At 42.1% G+C, this 21,508-nt stretch overlaps 1 protein-coding gene across 1 annotated transcript; it reads left to right on the forward strand.

Annotated features, from left to right (window-relative positions):
- Positions 1-804: 804 nt before the first annotated feature.
- Positions 805-20,751, forward strand: egln1a (egl-9 family hypoxia-inducible factor 1a). The gene is made up of 5 exons (XM_035172180.2): positions 805-1,877; positions 13,969-14,088; positions 19,793-19,929; positions 20,020-20,087; positions 20,186-20,751. Exons 1-5 carry the CDS (start codon positions 1,113-1,115, stop codon positions 20,239-20,241), a joined length of 1,146 nt encoding a protein of 381 aa, XP_035028071.1. The 5' UTR covers positions 805-1,112; the 3' UTR covers positions 20,242-20,751.
- The last annotated feature ends 757 nt before the right edge of the window (positions 20,752-21,508 follow it).

Here is a 21,508-nt window from a genome sequence, read left to right on the forward strand (position 1 = left end):
TAAAGTATTTGGAGGTCAATATATAAACTTATTAATGTGGCGGTACGTGTTGTCACATGTAGCTTTACTGAATCAGTTATTCAACTTCTGCTTTCCCAAATGCAGGGGTTAACCAAGTATTCACATCCTTTTCTTCATAAGTATTAATAAAAACATGTCATACAAGTGCAGTATTTAGTTAGTTAGATAGATAGATAGATAGATAGATAGATAGATAGATAGATACTTTGTTGATCCAGAGGGACATTTAGGCATCCAGTAGCACACAAAACAGTCAAACCCAAGAGCATAAGAATAATAAATGGTCAAAATGAGTCAAGAATAAGTTCACTGCAATGAGAGGAACGTCTCGCTACCAGAACTACAACAAAGCTGTGACTGTAAAGAAGTGTGCTAATGGAGATATTGACAATACAAATATTGTAAGTATAAGAAGATTGAAAGACACAAGTGACCGAGGCAGAGTATTGAAGCCGATTAGATATAAAAGATAAATAACTGAAGCTATACAAAGTTGTGTATTAGACTAACATAGCCCGTAAAAATGATGGTACAGCAGATGTTAGTGTATTTAAAAAAACAGTGCAAGAGTAAAACTTAAAAAACAAGACTAGAGATATAAAATATATAAAATCCAATAAAGATAAACGCTCCCCCGTTGCCCTGACATGACATTGATTACCACCCTCCACGTGTTTTGGTGACATTTCACGGAAGCTCGTTTGTTCCACGTTCGGCGAAGGCAGCGCGGGGCGGGGGCGGCGCTTGGCTTGTGACGTCAGGGCGGGCAGGCCCACGGATAGGCTGCTCGCACACGGAGCGGCGCCATGCTCCGCGCTCACAGTGACCGCTAGCCAGCAGAGATGCCTCCCGAAGACCGCGACCAAGCCCCCAATGTTCGGCCCGGGGCTCCCGCTGTTGTGTCGCTTCACTGATCCAAGATGACAGAGGGGTTACTGGTGGTAAAATGGCGAGGCTATGAGTGCTACTTTTCCTGTTTCGCTCGGCGTAGCGTGGCAGAGGCAGCGGGTCGATTCCAAAGTTGTCGGTTAGCAGGGCGCGTGTGAAGGATCGGACTTAAAGGCGCCGCGCACCCGTTCGTGGCTGCAAACATGGAGAAGCAGCAGAGCGACCTGGAGCGGGACCGGCAGTACTGTGAACTTTGTGGGAAAATGGAGAACCTCCTGAAGTGTGCCCGCTGCCGGAGCTCCTTCTACTGCAGCAAGGAGCACCAGAAACAGCACTGGAAGAAGCACAAGCTCATTTGCAAGGAGACGGAGAAGGCGCAGCTTCCCAGTCAGAAGCCCGAGCAGCAGGCGCCTCAGCCGCCGCCGCCGCTGCCGCCTCCGCCTCCGCCTCCGCCACCGCCACCGCCGCCGCCGGTGGTGGACAACGAGGCACCGGAGAAACCCCCAGAGGAGAAAAGCCCCGAGCCGGCGGACAGCGCGTCTTTACCAGAGAGCGCGAACACAGGGGCGCCCGGGGTCGGAGACAAGCCGGCGGAAGACGTTTCAAACAACACCGCCACACCTAACGGACAAACCAGCTCATCCCCGCAGAAACTCGCCTTGGAGTACATAGTCCCGTGTATGAACAAGCACGGCATCTGCGTGGTGGACAACTTTTTAGGCGCAGAGACCGGTCTGGGCATTTTGGACAATGTCAAGGCTCTGCACAAAACGGGCAGGTTCACAGACGGACAGTTGGTGAGTCAAAAAAGCGACTCGACCAAAGACATCCGGGGGGACAAAATCACGTGGATAGAGGGGAGGGAAGCCGGCTGTGAGAAGATCCGCTTTCTCATGAGTCGCATGGACGACCTGATCAGACATTGTAACGGCAAACTGGGAAACTACACAATAAATGGAAGGACGAAAGTAAGTATGGCAGCAGGTGGAAATCACACAAACCAGCAGTCAAACCCCAGAGTGTTTCTCATGCTTGGCAGTCAAGTGGTCGACTTTGATTGTCTCCGTGGAGCCGGCTGCTTTATACCTGCCTCAGTATTTAGTTCTTTAAAACACACACACAACCAGCAGTCAGACATCTAAACCCAGGGTGAGTCTCACGGTTTTTTTATTAGGTTTTATTTGTCTTTAAGTTTTGCAGAAATGTCACCATCAGTCTGATCACACTCGCGTGTCACCATGGCACCATTACTTTCAATTATCTAGCCAATAGACCTGACTCCAGGTTGTTAGAGGCCAGTAAGTCCTCTCTAACTCCAGGTTAAAGCGTGGCTAATGCCCCCGAGTCAGAAAAGTGGATTATTTCCTCAACACGTAATATTTTCTGTGCACATATACACCAGAGCTACACACGTTTTAATGTTCTGGTCAATGCATCAGCACAACAAACTCAAATGACACCGACCGCAGGAGAAACCGATGAAGCTACCAGCACCAACTCTCTTCTGCACACGTCCATGTGTCAGAAACCCGGTGAGAGCAAGGTATGAAGCTGTAAAGCAAAGATGGAGGTTTTATAGTAATTGTCATCCGTCCTGGCCTACATGAGTCATAGCTCAAAAAGATGAGTCAGCACCTCAGAAACCTTTTCAACACTTGGCATGTTGCCTGTCTGGTCTCAATAGGTGAGATGTTCCACAGTTCAAACAGCAAGTGCTGTTGGGCTACAAGAGTCAGTTTATTTTTTTAGAACAAAATCCCCACAACTGAGAAACTCCAACTAGGTAGATTTTATAAATATTAAGAAGAACACAACTTTATTTCGTAGCTCTTATCAAAACAAGGTTACAACGTGCTTTTCAATACACATGGAGATAAAACAACACTGAACGAAACAAGACATAAAATAATAAAGATAACATAAAAGAACGTATGCTTCAGGACATGCATGTATGTCGACGTTGAGTTTTGACTAAGCCTTTATTAGTTTTTAGCCTGTGGAGCCTATTGTTTGCCAGAGGGTTTGATTTGTGGACTCATCTTGAGCTTAGTGGCTCTCACTATACTTTGATATTGTTTTTAGCTGCTCTTATTCTATGTGATTTTATAGTACAGCACTTTGGTCAACTCTGGTTGTTTATAAATGTGCTCACGAAATAATTTGATTTGATTTAAAAACGACTTTTGTTAAGACAAGATAAAAATCTGTCACCAAAAGGTTTTAAGCAATTAAATGTGTGGACAAAAAAGTGCATGTATTTAAACACGGGTATATTACAGGACACATTCATTGATTATACTGTGAATGTGTGTGACAGAACTGTAACTAAATGGTAAATAGTGGGATAAAGGAGAGCAGACCGGGCATCATTACCTCCGTCGGTGCTGCTGAATCATCTGCAGGGATGCTGACGCGTAGCTGACTGCGTCTCCTGCCCCTCTGCAGAGAAAAGCCCTTTTAAACAGATGCACGATTGCTTAGACTGATCTTTCTTATGTTGAGAGGAGGACCAGAATGTGTCGAAGTTGAAAGTGTGGGAGAGGAAACTGTCCGTCGTTTCTGTTTCACTGAGACGTGTTTCCTAAGTTCTTAGATGTGTCTTGTTTTCAGGCAGGTTACTCAGACAATGAGTGACAAATGTACAAAAGTCACCCGGTCACCTCGTCAGTTATTTCGGACAGTTATTGTTTTGCTGCTGCGTGGCATTAAAAACACAAAGCAGCCAGGGTTGCGTGTGACCTGCGACTCTTCTTAACTAGATCTGGTCAATATGACCGTGTGGCACGAGACTGACCCAGGAGTGCATGAGCTGCCCTCAGTCTCCCCTCTCTCTCTCTCTTGTCCTCCTCTTCTGGTGGAAATACTCTGACGTAGAGCGCCACTGTTTCAGTGAAAAGAAGTTTGACTCAACACCTCTTCCTGTGGTCTTTGTAAAATGCAGACCAGTTTAATATAACAGTCATTTGCACTCTAATATAACAGCCTAATAAATTAAACATAAATCCTATCTTCCCATAGACTAAAGATCAGTTTAAAAAGAAGAGAAGTGTTAAATCTACTTCTTGGTCATTGGAGACGTGTTTGGTTGCAATGTTTTGTCCAACTTGTAGAAATCAATGAATGTAGACTAATGTTCAGTTACTGTTTGGGCTGTTATAGAGATATGTTGATCTGCTTCTAATATTTAAACCATTTTAAAGGTGTGATAGTCGTATTTATTGCAGGACTGTTAATGTTTATAATCTGATATCTAAAGTTTGTAGTTTTATAGGAATGTTTCTTATTAGTGTGTCTGTGCACTTTTTTATAAGCATGCTTGCAGTTTTTGTTTTCACATTAATTTTATTCGGTTTATCACTTTGGCCTGTAAAGATGTTCAAAACTGGAGGGATATGCAGTTTTCGTAGATGGACATGGTTTTGACCTTGTGACATTTGAATCAAACAGTACCAGAACTGGATTAACATGGTCCTGAACACTTGGTTAGTCACTGCTTTATATTTGTCACTGTACCTTATCATGTTCTGCTATCATGGTGCTTGACATTTAAAGGATTTAGCAGTGAAAGAGCACACACTGGATTGAAGCCCGTGGCCTTCAGATGATTGGTTTTCTGTGCAGGCACAGAGCTCTGACTGCTCTATGCTGTTTTCTTTTAGCCCACTCCTGTCATTACTTTTTCCCCCATTTGCTGGTTCCTGGTAGATGTGTAACATTCTGTTGAAAGCACACTATTTCAGGTTGGGCTGTTGATCCTCGCAGCTGGCCACTGAGTCAAACGCTGTGGAGGGCTTGACTTCCTCACCCACTGCCCTAGTTGCCTTGGCAAACACGCGGCTGGTCTGTGACCAGCGAGAATCGGCATATGGAAGGCCGCCAGTATCATTGGCTCAAAGGGACTAAACACAATGTAAGCCTCAGGAAAGATAGAGGAAGAAGATTTTGCCCAAATAGTTATTTAATCTCATTGTTTCCATTTCCCCCGTTCGACTTGATAACATTATGGGAAGTTGCAGGCAGCAGGTCGTGTTTGTTTCTGTGCAGCTCCAGCATGGTGAATGCTCTCTGATGCATTACATTTCATATCATTTTGCTGACGCTTTTATCAAAAGCAACTTACAATAAGTGCATTCAACCATGAGGGTACAAACCTAGAACAGCAATAGTCATTGTACTCAGCAAGTACAATTAGCTTAAAAAAAGCCAAACTACAAGTGCTATATGTAGGTGCAATATATAAGTACAACTAACTTTTTAAAAACCTTTTTATATATAAACACCAGAGTTGACTGGTTTATTAGACATCATCTTCTAACCAATAAACCAGTCAACTCTGGTGTTTATATATAAACACCAGAGTTGACTGGTTTATTAGACATCATCTTCTAACCAAGGTGTAGTCGGAAGAGGTGTGTCTTTAGCCTGCAGCGGAAGATGTGTAGACTTTCTGCTGTCCGGATGTCAATGGTGAGCTTGTTCCACCATTCAGGAGCCAGGACAGCAAACAGTCGGGATTTTGTTGAGTGTTTAGCTCGCAGTGAGGGAGCAGCAAGACGATTGGCAGATGCAGACCGGAGTGGACGGGTTGTAGTGTAAGGTTTAACCATGTCCTGAGTGCAGACTGGGCCAGATCCGTTTGTAGCACGGTAAGCAAGTACTAGTGTCTTGAAGCGGATAAGGGCAGCCACTGGTAACCAGTGAAGGGAGCGGTGTAGTGTGAGAGAATGTATGTAGGATGAAGACCAGTCGAGCTGCTGCATTCCTGATAAGCTGCAGAGGTCGGATGGCACTAGCAGGTAGACCTGCCAGGAGAGAGTTGCAGTAGTCTAGGCGTGAGATGGCAAGAGCCTGGACCAGAACTTGTGCTGCCTTCTAGGTAAGAAGGGGACATATTCTCCTGATGTTGTGCAGCATGTATATACACGAGCAGGTTGTTGCAGCAATGTTGGCGGTAAGGGAGAGTTGACTGTCGAGTGTCACACCCAGGTTCCTTGCGGTCTGGGTGGGGGCTACCACAGACTTGTCAATTGTGATAGTAAGGTTGTGCGTGGGAGAGCCTTTCCCTGGAAGGAAAAGTAGCTGTTCAAGGTTGATGCCATTATAACATTAGCATGGAACATGTAAAGATGTTTGTAGCAGCAACATGATTGTCCTGTCATTCACCCACTCTTCCCCTCTGAATGTTAGTATGTCCAGCATGTTGACACTGAGCCAAGGCTACATTACAACTGCTTGTATACAAAGCTAGCATGTGTACATACATGAAAAAGCATGACTCTGTGTAGCATGCCACTTTGTTGCTCAGTATGGAATTTAAAAACTAGATTTAAATACAGTATTGTTTGGTCCCACAGGGACTGGACTATTACAGTTTGTCTAACAAGACAAACTGTACACAACAAGGCACTACACACATTTAGATAACAACTGCATGTCTGTCCAGGGTAAAAAAACAAATGCACATTCATGCAAGGATAAATGTCAATTTAGAAAACACAATGATACAGTATGTGTTTTGTGGCATTTTCCGTATTTTAAGTATGGTTTATTTTAACACAAGTGAAAGCTCATTTTTGCTCAACGATAGATATACGTATGCGGTAGGGCTGCAACTAACGACTATTCTGATAGTCGATTAATCTATCGATTATTGAAACGATTAATCGACTTATCGGATTATGAATCACACAAATACTCAATGGCTCTTATTAAGCCATCAGCTTTTATCGCGTACCAGATATTTATATAAATATATATGGCAATAATGAAAATCAACTTGTATTTTGTTTCGTGTACACCAAACGTCTTCATCACACACTGGAAATCCTTTATTACCACCCAACTATCCTGCACTGGTTTCCTACTGTTATCACAAAATCCCTATTGTCTGTAAGTATACAAGTATATTGACCTGTCATTCAACTATAGCCAAGCTGCTCATTTTCAATGAAAACTGTTGACAGACGCTAAGAAGCAGTTTGAACTCAACTAGAAAGAATCTGGACAAAATCCATCCCCTTCTCTTTGCCAGTGTTGAGGTCAATACTGAGCAGCTGAATTTGTTTATCGTTGAATGTTGAGTTATTTGTTGCATCATTTGTAATCTCACAGACTAACTGCAAATGTGTGCTTTCATAAGGAAGCTGACCCTTGACCTAAATCTTAAAGCTCAATAGAGTAAGCAGGCTGGAGGAAGTCATGTGGTGGTGGCCCTCTGAGCGTTGGAGCCGGCTGTGCATTATGCTATAGGTTGCATGAGCTGCTCGTTCCTTCCGTCTACAGTACCCGCATGCCAGAGATGGCAGCAGCTTGCATACCTCCTTTTTCCTGCTTATTGTTTTACCTTAATACAGTCAACAATAAATGTAATAGTTGTGGATTTAGTCCGAGCACAAGCTCACCCGGCATTCGTGGTAGCGTATGAGATAGTTGTGACATACCAGAGGGATAAATGGAGACCAAAAATTGGATGGGACATTCTGAATTAGGGCTGTGTGATGTGACTATATAACATGGAAAGGAAAGATAGTTTGCCATATTCTTATTTTGTTCTCTTTCGTTTATTTTGTTATCACAATTTTTTTTTCCATCATGGCAATATTTTTCATCATTTGTACAACCCTTTATATATTTGCTCTTTCGCTCAACATTGACGCAGGAAAATTAAAACCGGCACCACAAACTACCAAGGAAGGAGCGTGAGCAGGATACAGAATAAGGTCATTCTGAACAGGAGAAGACCAAATGTGGAGCTCGTACCTAAAAGATGACCTACTTCTGTCACATACATGTGGTTTGGGTATAAAAAGTCTGACATGGACCAATCAAAATTTGAAAATTATGCTACGACCGTTCTCCACAACAGATTAAAACACCACCAACCTGTTTTAGGATCTACACAAGAATCATGTCAAACAGTACAGAGAGAGTCTACAGTTAACAACCACTAAAGTTCTGTTCTCAACCCCAAACTCAGATGTTGCAAGAAGCATTTGCCTGCGGCACACCTAATGGCAAAGAATCATTAAAGGGATGGTACAAAATGAAAATTCACTCATTATATACTCACCACTATGCCGATGAAGGGGTGGGTTGAGTGTTTGAGTCCACAAAACACTTTTGGAGTTTCAAGGGTAAACAATGTTGCAGCCAAATCTAATACAGTTGAAGTAACTGGTGATCAATTTTTCAAATGTCAAAAAACAACAGAAAAAAAATCTTAAAATTCCTCCATACTGCTCGCGTGGTGTCATCCCAGTTTGAATAAACAGGTGAATAGCTCTAAGTGCAGCAGCGGCGGTGCAGCTTCAGGATTCTGCACTCGGTCTTTACTTACTTCCACCTCAATTACTGCAGGTCCCTTTAACAGTTTCGGAAAGAAAGCTGCAACCAGCATCACCACAGGCCAAACAGTCCATTCTAAACAGGCAGGTTTAGAACGGCACTAGTCTAACTAACTGCAAACAACTATTTTTATTAAGTAAATAGTAATTAGGATAATTTTTATTGTGAGTTCAATGCAAAATGTTTTTGAAAGAAACTCAAAAATATTTTCTATAACTAACCTCACTAATAAGGACTGTCTTCCAGTACCATACTCCAAACCTCTGTACAGAACATGAGCTGATAATTGTTTATAGAGCTTTGACCCTCTGTCTTTAGGGTGTTCAAAGCAGTGCCTAATATCTTTCGCACCCAACCCTTTGTCTGAAAAATGCTCTTTATATATTCACTTTTTGTCTCATATTTCGTGCTGTGCTCAGTCTACTTCCACTGGCATGGAGAAAGTATCAGTGACTGATCCAATTACAGAATGAGCTCACTTGGCTCTCACACAGCCACCGATGGAGCCATTCAGTCAGACTGGGCAGTCACTAAGAAGTTACTGCACAAAATTCACACAGCACTGTAGATATCAATTCCTAGCTCGAGGTATCGATGGGTAAAACACGTCCTAGCAGGACAGTTTTCAAGATGAACTGATGCTCAGATTCTGTTGAGTTATTCCATGTGATTGTATGACTTCAGTCAGTAGAAGCTGCAGGCCTGTTATGTGAGGGGGTCTCAGCATTTGAGTTTATTCCAGATGAATCTCTAAGCAGCTCACAGAGTTCAGCCTGTGTGTCTATCTTGTGTTTGTCATTGAGAGACACCAGCAGAGTGTGCTGAAATCTACAAGGCTGGTGACTGAGCCCAATCCGCTGTCAGTGTTTGCATAATCAGAGCAGAAAGTGTTGCTGCATTTTTTGCGGTAACATGTTGAGGGTGAGGGGTAGAACAGCTGCTGCATACGTCCCTCTATTGTTCACGGCCTACAGTAAAGAAGAAAAGAGTAAACTAGGTCATTACTTTAAACAGGGATTTCATCTTGAGCAGAACCACTGTCTGACAGATAAAACAGTGAGCAATCCCGGGCCGGGGCCCAAACTCTCTTGGTTCCCACACTCCCCTGTGCTACAAGGTCTCCATCCCAACTGTTTGTGCTGGTGTTTGGATAAGCATCACTTCTGTGAAGTGAGAAGACCCCTCGCAGCCTTTCATTCTCGCTCCACCCCGATTCATGGCTCACATCAGTGCGTGAACCATGAGGTGACCTGATAGCATCACAGTGAACGGAGTTTCCTTTCAAGCGATCAGCAGAGTGAAAGTTCTCTGAAGCTGTGCTGGGATGCATCTAGTTTTAAATCGTACAGGCGGTTGAACAAAACAATCGATTTGAAAATATGTTTGGAACTTCTGACCGTTTTTTAACATTTCAGGTTAAAAGCTGCATATATATTCAGTCCATTTACCATTTACAGCTTAACTAATGGAGTACCATATTAAGTACTGTACGGGGAAGATTTCTTATCAGCCATGACTTTCCATCAGACGTTATGGAAGCTGTCTGGTTTAAAATATCCACCTCTCCTGAGAATCGTCTACTTTAGAAAAGTGGGAGGTGTGAGTGTAGTGACTTCTCATCATTCAACTTTTCCTCTGTAATTGAACAGAACACTCTACAGAATAAAGATGATATTATAAAATCAAATTTGATTCAAATATGAATATTAAGAAGGTGTTCATGAGCAGCAACAGAGCTGTCAGGGTTGCACTGGTGCAAACCACTTTTCTCAACTGGTCACACCAACAAGCGATTTAGTGGCATCCCTCACAGTGCAGCATTATTAAGGACCTTTTATATTGATGAATAATTTCTTGATTTCTTTAGAGCTGCATAGAGCTGTTTCTTCACTTCTATACTCATCGTCTCAGTTTTATAAATCCTTTCGATATCATAATTGATTTTCCCATTGTAACATGTTTTGTTCTAACATATGAATATATCTTTTACTGAATACTTTTTTATTCTTACACACTAGGTTATTAAAATAAAGCCATAAAATGGCAAACCCATGGCATTTCTGATTTAGCTGAAATTAGTATGTTCACTGCCAGCAGCTGAACCTCTTTGCACGTACCATGGTACAACAAGGTTTATGTAGAAATCACTGTCATATCTCTGCTGTATGAATACCCTCCCAAGCAACTTTTATCAGACTGAATCAAATTTAAGCTTTTGGTTTACATTTGGTTTCACTTCTGTGGAAATACTTGAACAGTCACATCTTTGAACTGAAGTCCAAATACAAAACCCAAATACAGATTTTATCAGAGCAAAGGTGTGTCTTTTAGTTTACAGTAAACCAGCAAATCTAGCTGACATAAATAATGCTAATCTTGACTGTGCTGGTCACACCCCAGTCAGTTCAAGTTTGATTTATTATATCCTCTACACTGAGTGACGTTCTCGTTTCAGGCTTGATTTGCTGATGTCTGAGACATTATAAGGAAGAAAAGAAAACTGTATCACTTGTGTGAAACAGATTGTTCCGTCCCACGCACACACACAGGGATCCTCTGTCTGTAATCTCCACCTCAGATATAAAGGGATTAAGTCAAATGTTGACTCTGAATTATTGTAGATGGAGAACAATAATCATGTTTAAGACTATCACAGAGACCATGGGTCATTTGAATGAATGTCACAGTAGGCCCATCCGAGACAGGGACATTGTGAAGTAATTGTCACCTGCATTGACCTGTGTGTGCAATGAGGAAACAAATGAAAACAGTACAAACACAGCACTGACATTCATGAAAATAGTTGTGTTGGACTGGCACATGCTGAGAAAGTGGATTGAGGAAGTTGAGGAACCTTTTAAAACATGTCCTGAATTGGAGCACTAGTGTGTGTTGGCATAGAGACACACCACTTAAGTGACTGGAAGTACAGTGAAAACACAACTAGTTAATTAGAGATCATGTCATAGTGGTTTCAATGAAATTATACGTGATTGTTTACATGTTTCATTTACTGAATAATTGTATAATTATATTTAGCTTTTGGTTATTGACACAGAGGGTTGCCAGTGGCTGCAGACTGTGTTTGTTGCAGTGTTTATAACGTGAATTATTTTCATATTTTCATGCTCCACTTATGTGAGACTATTAGCCTCTAATGTGGCCTTACTGACGGCCTCTGCGAGCTGCTTCTATGACCTCTACTCGGTCTCTTGTTCGCTCTCCGTCTGTAAATGCCCGTCAGCCTCTGACGCCGCGCCTGTGGAATGTAAACAGACGACACAGCGAGCGAGGTCAACCTCCTAATGAGGGCCACGGAGGAACGCGGGAAAATAAGTGGCTGAGAAGAAAGCAAGCTCAAATGGGGATAAAGGTCAGAGGTGAAGATGTCAAGGAAAGAAAATCCTCCTGCGGTGAAGAGGAGTCATGTGGGCATGGAGAAATAATCAAGAGTTACCGATACTGGTAGACAGTTTAGACCAGGTTATATTTAACGTTTAGTTCTGTCAGAACTATATGACTGTTGCACTTAGAAAAAGGCGAGTATTGAGGATTTGCATACATGAGCATACAAAGTAGTAATAAATATCTTTAAATGTGGAGAATCTGTGATTTTCCTCCACATTGTGCCAGTGTATTCTGCCATATTCTGGTAATGTCTGCACCACTGCTGCATTTGCATCAAGGTTTTAGCTTCCAGCCGTCTGCGGTTCTGACTATTTAATGGAAAGCTGCGTCTCCCCTGCCTTGCTCAAGCTTGCTGGGTTCTCATGACCAGATCTCGTGAAAGGGAGACATGACTTAAACAGTATGTCAAAGCTGCTCTTCATCCAAGTTTTATGTTTTTCTATCGATTTCTTGTGGATGCTGTCAGTTTGGATTTTACTGCAAATTTCATACTTTTCAAGTGTAATATTCATATATTAAACTTTTAACCTGGCACGCTCAAAGGTGCATAATTGACCTTTCCTGCAGTACATGAACCCTGATAGAGTTTCTACAGCTGTCCCTTTTGAAGGAAGTGAAAGGCAAAACTGCTGTGTCTGGGTTTTTGCCGAGTGCTGAGGCCCTCACACCTTCAGTGAGCCCCCGCACACGCACACACACACAAACCACCCGCACACATCTGAATCCACACCAACACACTTTTCCCTAGCAGTGACTGTTTACCCATCTCCAGCCTTTGCAGCATGAGCCGTGCAGTCGAGGGTGGGAGGGGTGACATAGCCGAGGATCAGCCAACCTTCCTCACGCTCTGCACGTAGCACAACCATTAAAATACTGCTCCCTCTGGAGGGAGGCCAGGAGTCAAAGTTTACAGCAGTTCACTCTTCTCTGCTGCTCTAGCCCCACCCTTGTGCTTTCTCTGTCTATGCCCCTCTCTTTCTCTCCTTCTCTCTCTTTTTACATGCGCACACACACACACAGCGTAGTGTATTGCACCTTACTAACAGGAAGTCCTTTGTCAATTTGCATGCCTCTCACCCGCTTTGATTCCCAGCAGCCGCTTCTTCTGAGACCCACCCTTGTTTTTTTATATAAAAAAAAGTAGTTTTTCAGCTTGTGCAGCCAGAGCAAGACCTCCTTACCCTTCATCTTCATGTTTCATTGAGTTTTGTTGTTTTTCAGCTTTGAAGGCCCTGATACTGTGCATTCCAGTGATAGCCTGCATCACTCAAAAGATGTCAGATCAATGTGGACTAACGCAAGCAGCCGCAATTCAAATCCATGAAATCCAAATATTTGAAATCTAACGTAGTCTATCATTTGTCTGCACAAACGATCGCTTTTCACAATTCAAGATGCTGAAAGAGGCGTTAATTTGCTCTGCACATGACAAAGTGAGGGAGTTTGGTCTGCTGTGAGTTTTTAGAATAATGTTGCTATGGTTTATGTTGCATGAAAGAATGTGGAGGAACTTGCCTTTTGTCATATCACTGCTTCGACACGGTGCATGAGGGCTCAATCTGCCCTCTGTTTGTGCACGTTACCCACTCACCTCAGCTCCTCTTTCAAGTCAGAAAGCACACGCAGTCGCCTGGTGTCGTACAAGTGCTGTTTATAAGTTCCAGTGCTTATGGTCTGATATCTGTTACACTATATGCACACTGACATGGCAGGCAATGTAACATAGAGACATGCATTTACTTTAATTTCCTCTGTTTTCCAGGGAAGTCTCATTTATGATGAGAAGACAAGTGTTTCTGTCACAGTCCTCCCAACAGTGTGGGAGTCACCACTTATTCCTGTGGGACTTTCTGAGTTGTATGAGAGCATCTGCACGCTGTTTACACCAAGACGTTTACAAAAGCTCATAGGGGTTCACCGCCAACACCCAGACAGATCATGCGAGTTTTAATAGAGCAGGAAAAGGCAAAGGGAAGTTGACAGGCAGCACGATATCTCCGGTTTATTTTCTCGCTGGTTTAAAGTTTATAATGACGCAGCTGGGTTGTGAGCAGCCAGGGCTTCTGTCTGGTTGCAGGTGAAGGAGAGACAATACAACGTGGCTGTGCCAAGCCCACTCTATCCTCATCAAAGGCCAGCAACAAGCTAGTTGAGCTTCTTCTCCTGCTTCTTTTAATGTCATCTCAACTTTCCTCTTTTTGTTCTCTGTTGTTCACAGACACATATGAGATCTTGGCATAGGATGCATATGTTTCGTCACCACATGTCTGTTTTTACTAATCACGCTTTCTCATCTTCTGTCTTCAGGCAATGGTGGCGTGTTATCCTGGAAATGGGACAGGATACGTGCGGCATGTGGATAACCCTAATGGCGATGGACGATGCGTCACGTGCATATATTACCTTAATAAAGACTGGAGTGCCAAGGTATGTAACTGATGTCTGCGGGAAATAATATGAAGTGAAAGATTTAAACTCCAGTGGGTTATGCTTTTATTTCTTTTTTTGTCTCAAACACTGAATCAACTATGATGGGAAATTATCTCTGAAATATCAGAAGATTATTATTTGCGAAAAGCTACATAACTGATCTTTATATCAGTTGGACTTCCTGTCACAATTATACGACCGATCAGTCTGGTTGTTGTCACTGTGGCAGATTCGTCTCTCCCTCCATCCTGCTCTACTCCACACCCGCGCAGTCAGGAGTAGAGGTTACGTGTCAGTATGTGCTGTCCACTCTCTCCATTCATAATCCCATTTAAACGCAGAGATCCTGCTAATCTAGCCACACCCAATCAGGGTGAAGAGTGCCCCCCTGCTGCCTTCCACAAATCCATTGTTCCTCCTGCAAGAAGCAGATTTTACAGGCAGACAGAAGACAGAGAATTCAATTTATGGAACTGCTCTGGTACTTTATTACGAAGCAGCTGTGATGAATAATTACTGTTCGGATCTAAACCTTCTTTAGGTTGTGTTTTACTGCAGGAATATTCATAAACATCAAATATCTTCCCTTTGAAAAGGTCTCTGTGCTTTTCCTTCACTGTCAGTAATATATGTTTAAAGGACATCAGAGTATAATCACAACTTCTGTTTAACTGGTAAAATACTAAGTATAACCATGTCTCCACCAAGATTCAAAACAGGAATGTATTAAACCAAAGCATCTCATTAAATTATATTATCCATAACGTGACAACTTTGATTGTTTATTTTTGGATGCTCATGTTGCTCTGTGTCCCTGCTACACATGCATGTGCAGTTAATGAGAGCAGCCAGAGATGGGCAGTGTTGCTGCCACAACATCTCATGTAACATCACAGCTGTATGTAAGAGGAATGCATGAGGGAATGTGCTGGTGAACGCAATCATCTTACAATGTGTATATGAAGTGTTCAGTATATGTAGGCACCTAATTACTAAAACACAGCTGCTGCCCTGCCGCTTAAACCCTGGGTGCTCCTTCCTGATTGGCCATTGTTGCTATATCAACCTATAAATTCAGTTTGTATGCCCACAGTAAGTTGACGTAACTTCGAGAGCTCAAATCTACTTCCATAATTAGTTTTTCCACCTGTCCCTCCACATCTTTGTTACAACATGCACAGACCATAGACTGTATATAAACGTGGACGACATGACAGCTCCCCAAAGGTGAAACCAAAACGTCTCGGTCGTAGCCTGGTGGCTGGTGCTGGTATAGGTCATAAATCCTACCTCCACCATGTTAGTGGATGGGATCAAATAAATTTGGATGGTTTCTGTTATTTACTGTAGTTCTTATCACACATGTGTTAAAGTGGACAGTAATTTTAGTTTTAATTAGTTATTTGGTCCTATAGAAATGGGTATTGAAACATCATGATTGACAGATGAGACTGACTCACGATTGGTCGAGCATCTGTATCGACAGGACCTCGCTACCTCGGCGCCATCCCCTGATCGCTACTGTGCAGAGTCTGGCTCCAAATGCGCAAGATGGCAGCCTCCTTATCCAAGATATTAAGGTTTCATTTCTGTAAAATGGGAGGAGTTGGAGATGCGTCCTCCATCTTTATATACAGTCTACAGCACATGTGCTTACAGTATTTAGCAGTTAATGTCAGAAACTCACCTTTTAATTGAGAGGGGTGAACAGGATGGTGGACACCAGGAAGTAACGTAACACTGCTCACAACAGTGGAAAAAGCGTACAGCATTCATGCTTCTTGTGGACAAGCGACTATCTTCTAAACTTTCACTCCAGACCTGTACGCTATATGGAGTTTATGTAAATAAAGGAAACTTTTTTTCGGGCTCTGGATCCTAGTTTTTACTGGAGTCTGTCCTCTGGCTTTAGCCACTAATAAAGAGAGGATCACTATTTTTAGCTGTCTTAAAGCAGGTGACAAGGCAAACTGAATATACAGGGATTGGGGACCTGTCTTGGGTTGTTAATACCTTTTATTTAAAAGCACTTAAAGTGTGAACTAACTGCAACACCTTTGCTAAATGATGTACTTACACTTCCATTATGTCCCTGGTTTGTTTCAGACTGTGACTGTTGCTCCTCTCTGTTGAGGCAGTTGCCATGGTTTCAAGACAGTTTCCCTCTATCTTTTATATAACCAGTAAACACTTGGTTTCTTTTTTTGTACCTGCAACTTGGGAACAAATGACTTGGCCTATTACAAGGAATATTGGTTGTCTTGTGTTGCTATGAAAACATACTAATCTAAGTGTTGTTACCACACCACACCCTCTGATAACCAGTGACACACCTACATAGCAGTGTTTTATATCATAATGGCTGTGTCCTGTGTGACACTAGCACTCACTCAGCACAGTCATAGCTTTTGCTCGTTTATGTGTATATAAAAATATTTCCACATCAGGTGGCTGCCCCTGTGTTAATCATCGAAGCTGCTGCTTGATTCCTATTGTTATGTTCACGCACAAGCTTCAATTATTCAAATGAGCCATGTTCTGGAATCCCGTTGGACATGTGAATAATTATAATCAGGTCTCTGATTGGCTGAATTGTTAGGGTTGTGATGAGCGGTTCGTTATAGAATGCGGTTGCCTAGATACCGGGGTTTCATGAGAGAATGACATTGCTTTGGAATGTTCAGGTTCAGTTGTTTCAATCATTTATCCCCGATTTTTAACATGTGTCGTCAGCGGCTTCACTTCTGTACAAAATCATCAGCGTGTAGGTGTAACGTCAGCTTTATGTATATTGTAACTCAAAATTGTATAATAAATATTTGAGCTCAGATTACAAAGTAGGTAGATATAGTTTACTGTATTTAACATTTTAAATATTTAAAATGTAAAAATGTGAGATACTGAAGTTTTATGATATCCTCAAGTGTCCTAGCGTGGTATACCATGTATTTTGGTTATCTTGAAGTGTTCACCATGCACGCACGTGAAACTAGCTGCACTAGTGGGAGGATAAATATACAGGCAAGCAGAAAGCAGTGGAAGGAAATTAATCAGCCACTGGAAATCCTATGCTCTATGTTATAAGTGCAGATTCTGTGCAACACATGTTGAAGAGTTGAATGTACACGTCAAAATAAAGAAATGCTATTCAGTGATGAAATGTCTATGATAAGAGGGGTACGCTGTAACTTCTGCTTTTTATAAACTACTGAATGTTAAGAGGCAAAAGTGCAGTGCATTAACCTTTTTACTGTGTAATAGCCATACTTCTATTTTCCAAACTGCATATCTTGTTCTGGGTTGCCGTGAAGGGGGTTGTATCCCAGCATGCAATGAGTGAGGGGCAAGAGGTTCCCAGTTTATCAAATGCTGTACAGTACATACTGTACTGAGACAAACACACGTATACACCCCACTATTTGTTTCATTCATGATTAGTAATTGTCACTATTCCAGACATGTCTTCTTAAACTGTCTGACTTCGACACGTGTAACAGTTAACCCATATATAACTCTGCACCAGTGTGGAGCCTGATTTACTGCAAACATTGTCGTGATTGATCAGAGGGATCAGAGTTCTCCGTCACTATGACAGATTCCTGTCAATCAGATTCCAGAGGTCATGTACATGTGAGCGAGCTCAGCTGCTGGATGAGCCTGAGAGATGTAGAATAATGGCTGTTTGACAGGTAAACAGGCAGTTAAGGGCTCAAATGCAAATCTTCATGTATGCTGAGGGAATATGGCTGCACATGCTTTTCTCTGCTGCAGCCACCATTTTTACATTAAAACCCATTAGAAATGCATGGTTGGAAGAAAAAGCAGGCGCTCTGTCCATGTGTCATAGCATCCTACTTTTCCAAAAAATAATAATTGTGTTTTAACAGGGGTGTACTGACCATTGGAAACATTTGAGGGTTGGTGCGACCATCATAAGAATCTAATAACATTTTAACCAGCCCTGTTGATCTCTTAACTGGCCCTCTCTGTCTGCCTGTTATTCAGAGTCCACATGAGAGCGTTCTGCATTGGTGTTCCGGCACTGGGTTAACTAGCTAATCACAAACAAGTTGGAACAAATTGAAATGTTTTTCAACCCTGTCTGTTTGTTTATTAGTTTGTTAGTAAGCAAAATTACTAAGATACTACTGCACGATTACCACAAATCTTGAAGGATTGGTTTGGTGCGGATCTGGATCGGAGGGGGGGATCCAGGAAATCTTTATCACTTTCTTTAACATTGCAAGATAAGGTGTTTATATATAATCCAAGGAACTGATATCAACTTGGTGCAGCTTGAATAAATTTAAGGCGACTGTTGGTGCTTGGCAGAGGTATGCTCTCTACTGATCTAGTCTAACATTTTGGTCAAAGCATTGTATTGTTTTGTCTTACCAAGGGCAGAAAACCCAAAGATATTAAATTTAGAAGTACAGAAAAAAATATATTTTTACATCTGGACCCAAAGTGGAGGATGGGAATTTAAAAGGGTTTAGAATTTTTGCTTGAAATTACATTAACCTGTAATATCAACCTTTTTGGCCATGTGAAGGTGAGCAGGCCAGACGATCAAAACAATGAGCTAAAAGACACTAATACAAGCTGAGTAAAGCTGCAGAGTGGGATGATAACGGTTTGTGCTCCGATCCCAAACAGCAGCTTTCACACTAAAATCATCTGATCCATTGTATAACATAAATATTTAACAGCTACCAAAAAAACTGCAATAGAGTGTAATTCTAGTGACTTAACATAGATTTTCTTTTTTTTTCAAAAGTAAAAAAATAAACATTCAAATGTCCAAGGTCAGTGTCTATTTTAGTTTATAGCATTATTTGGCCGCTTGTTACCCATTCAGAGTTTTTACATAGATTATATCTTTGGGTTGTAGGTGTTCATCATCAGTCCACTTCAGCGTGATGTGGGTCAGAAGGTCATGTCTTGCAGGCGAGAGTCAACGTGTGGTCACTCTAATCCATGCAACATAGCTTTCCGGCCTGGCGGCTGAATTCTGGCTTTACGTGCAGTTTAACAATTGTTAACGTCTGTGGTCCTTGAGCTGCTTACGTGTTGGGGGAGAAAAAAAGTTCCCCTGTCTTCTTTGACCCTATTGTGCTTTATTTAGCTTTGTCACACAACCGGCATTCCCCCTCATTCAGAGTAGTATAAATGCTTATAGCCTTACTTTTCCAACGAAGGGTGTGAACCTCTCTGCTCGGCTGGTTTGCGTGTGAAGAGAGGGGCCTATCATATCAGCTGTGTGAAAGTTAAAGTGGCACGCTTGCAGCAATCTGCTTTTTCACTCTCCAGGTCCTTTATCCAGTCGGAGCAGTTTTCCTGTGGGTTATTCTTCCTATCCCTCCACAGGAAGGCCGTCCCCCACTGCTGCTTCCTATCCTGAGCTTTCCTCTTAGCCCCTGAAGTTGGACAACCCTTTTCCTTTGACATTGTCGTCCTACGTTGATCATTTAACAAGCCTCACATATTGGTATTATATCAATGATGTATGCAGATTTCAGGGTATTTTATCTCCTTTTCGTGTGTGTTTTCTGAATGTGGATGAACATGATCAGGAATCAAATCCACAAACATGATCACTGCGGAGGCTTCACTTCCTCGCTCTCTTTACCTTCCTGCGATTGCTTTGTCCTGACTTGTGTACATAATGGGGTCGCTCCTTCTTCTTGTTCTGCTCTTCCAGGAACACGGAGGCCTTCTTCGAATCTTCCCAGAAGGAAAGGCCCAATTTGCCGACATAGAGCCCAAATTCGACCGTCTGCTGCTGTTCTGGTCCGACAGACGGAACCCTCACGAGGTTCAGCCAGCCTTCGCCACCAGGTCAGCGTCCAAAGTCTGTCCACTGCACACGCTCAGACGATACAGAATGTTTTGCACCAGCTCACCACTTCTCCGTTTCTGTCTCCGCAGGTATGCCATCACAGTGTGGTATTTTGATGCGGACGAGCGCGCCAGAGCTAAAGAAAAGTACTTAACAGGTGAAGTTTGATCCACAAACTACATGATCCCGTTTCTGATGTTGCAGCCCTTTCAGCTTTTACTTCATCCCTTGTGTTTGTGCTTTGTTTGTGTGCAGGTGCAGGTGAAAAAGGAGTAAAGGTTGAACTCGACAAATCATCAGATCCCAGCTAATGGGATCCTTGCGTTCCCCACAAACCATTAAGTGCTCTATCCTAAGAAAGTGGCCTGTAGAGAGCATGTGTGTGTGTTTTACAAAGACTGCAGACTTTTTGCTTGAGTGGATGGAAGATCTGTGGTCGTGGAGACGTCAAAACCAACACACAGTGATTTCTGTTCATTTTCAGTAAACTTGGGCAACCCAGTAGACCTTGAATGTCATGACATTGTACTGAAAGGGATCTTTTTGTCTTTTTCACCTGTGCGGTGGAGAACGCTTACGTCATATAGCTGACATTTTCAGAGCATCACTTCAAACTGGAGCTCAGAGAGGATCTACATCCTTTTTTGCATATACGTTTTTGCAGTTAATTCCTTAAAGGTACAGTGTTCTGCATATGCTTAACGTGTTATGCTTTTCACATGGAATCAGCTGTTGCAAGATACTGTATGGCAAAATATGCTTGAGTTTGCAATAATACGAGGAATGATCTGAATTAAAAACACCCTTTTATTGACAGAACATCATTTGTCTTAGTTTGAGTTCATTCATTTGCCGCACAGTTGATGCAAACCGTGTCATTTGTCGTCCGACTGTTCCTTCTTATCCACATTTGTCAATAATCACACATTGATCTGTCTGACTTGGGGGTAAAGGACTCTGTTGCCTACGGCCTCACCTGCCCTCTGTTTGCACTTTACACAGCTCTATGCTGCCATCTGCAGGAAACCTACTGTCGTGCACCTGTTGTCTGTAATTTTGTGGCTCTATGGGTAAATAATGGTGAAAATGAGATACTTTACATTCAGAAAAACATATGTAAGCGTAATCAAAGAAATTTCCCCAACTAGTATTATCTTATCAACACACATTTGTGATCATCATACTTACAATTAATTAGCTGGACTATTCAATAATGATTAATGATAAATGACATTTTAATAGTAGTCAGATCAGATGCTAAATGACACTATGACCATAAGGTTATTGTATAAACAGTTTTAAGTAATTTACCAGAGTTTTCGTTTTCAGTCTTTGATTCAATTTCTAAATTCATTTAAAATTTCTTATCAGTTTTTTTTAAACGTATACAGATCTTTTCCTAGACAATCACTAAACTCAAACACACAGTGAGGATGTTCCTGTTTTGTAACCAAACAACCGTCTCCTTGCTAAACTCTAAAGGATTATCTGCTGTGAATGTCCATGGCACATGTGATTAGTGCTCTTAGAATGAAAACTCATCAATAAAATGGTGAGACCTGAGAAATGAATTCACCC

This window comes from Hippoglossus stenolepis, chromosome 12 (genome assembly GCF_022539355.2).
Source record: "Hippoglossus stenolepis isolate QCI-W04-F060 chromosome 12, HSTE1.2, whole genome shotgun sequence".
In the NCBI taxonomy this organism is placed as follows: domain Eukaryota; kingdom Metazoa; phylum Chordata; class Actinopteri; order Pleuronectiformes; family Pleuronectidae; genus Hippoglossus; species Hippoglossus stenolepis.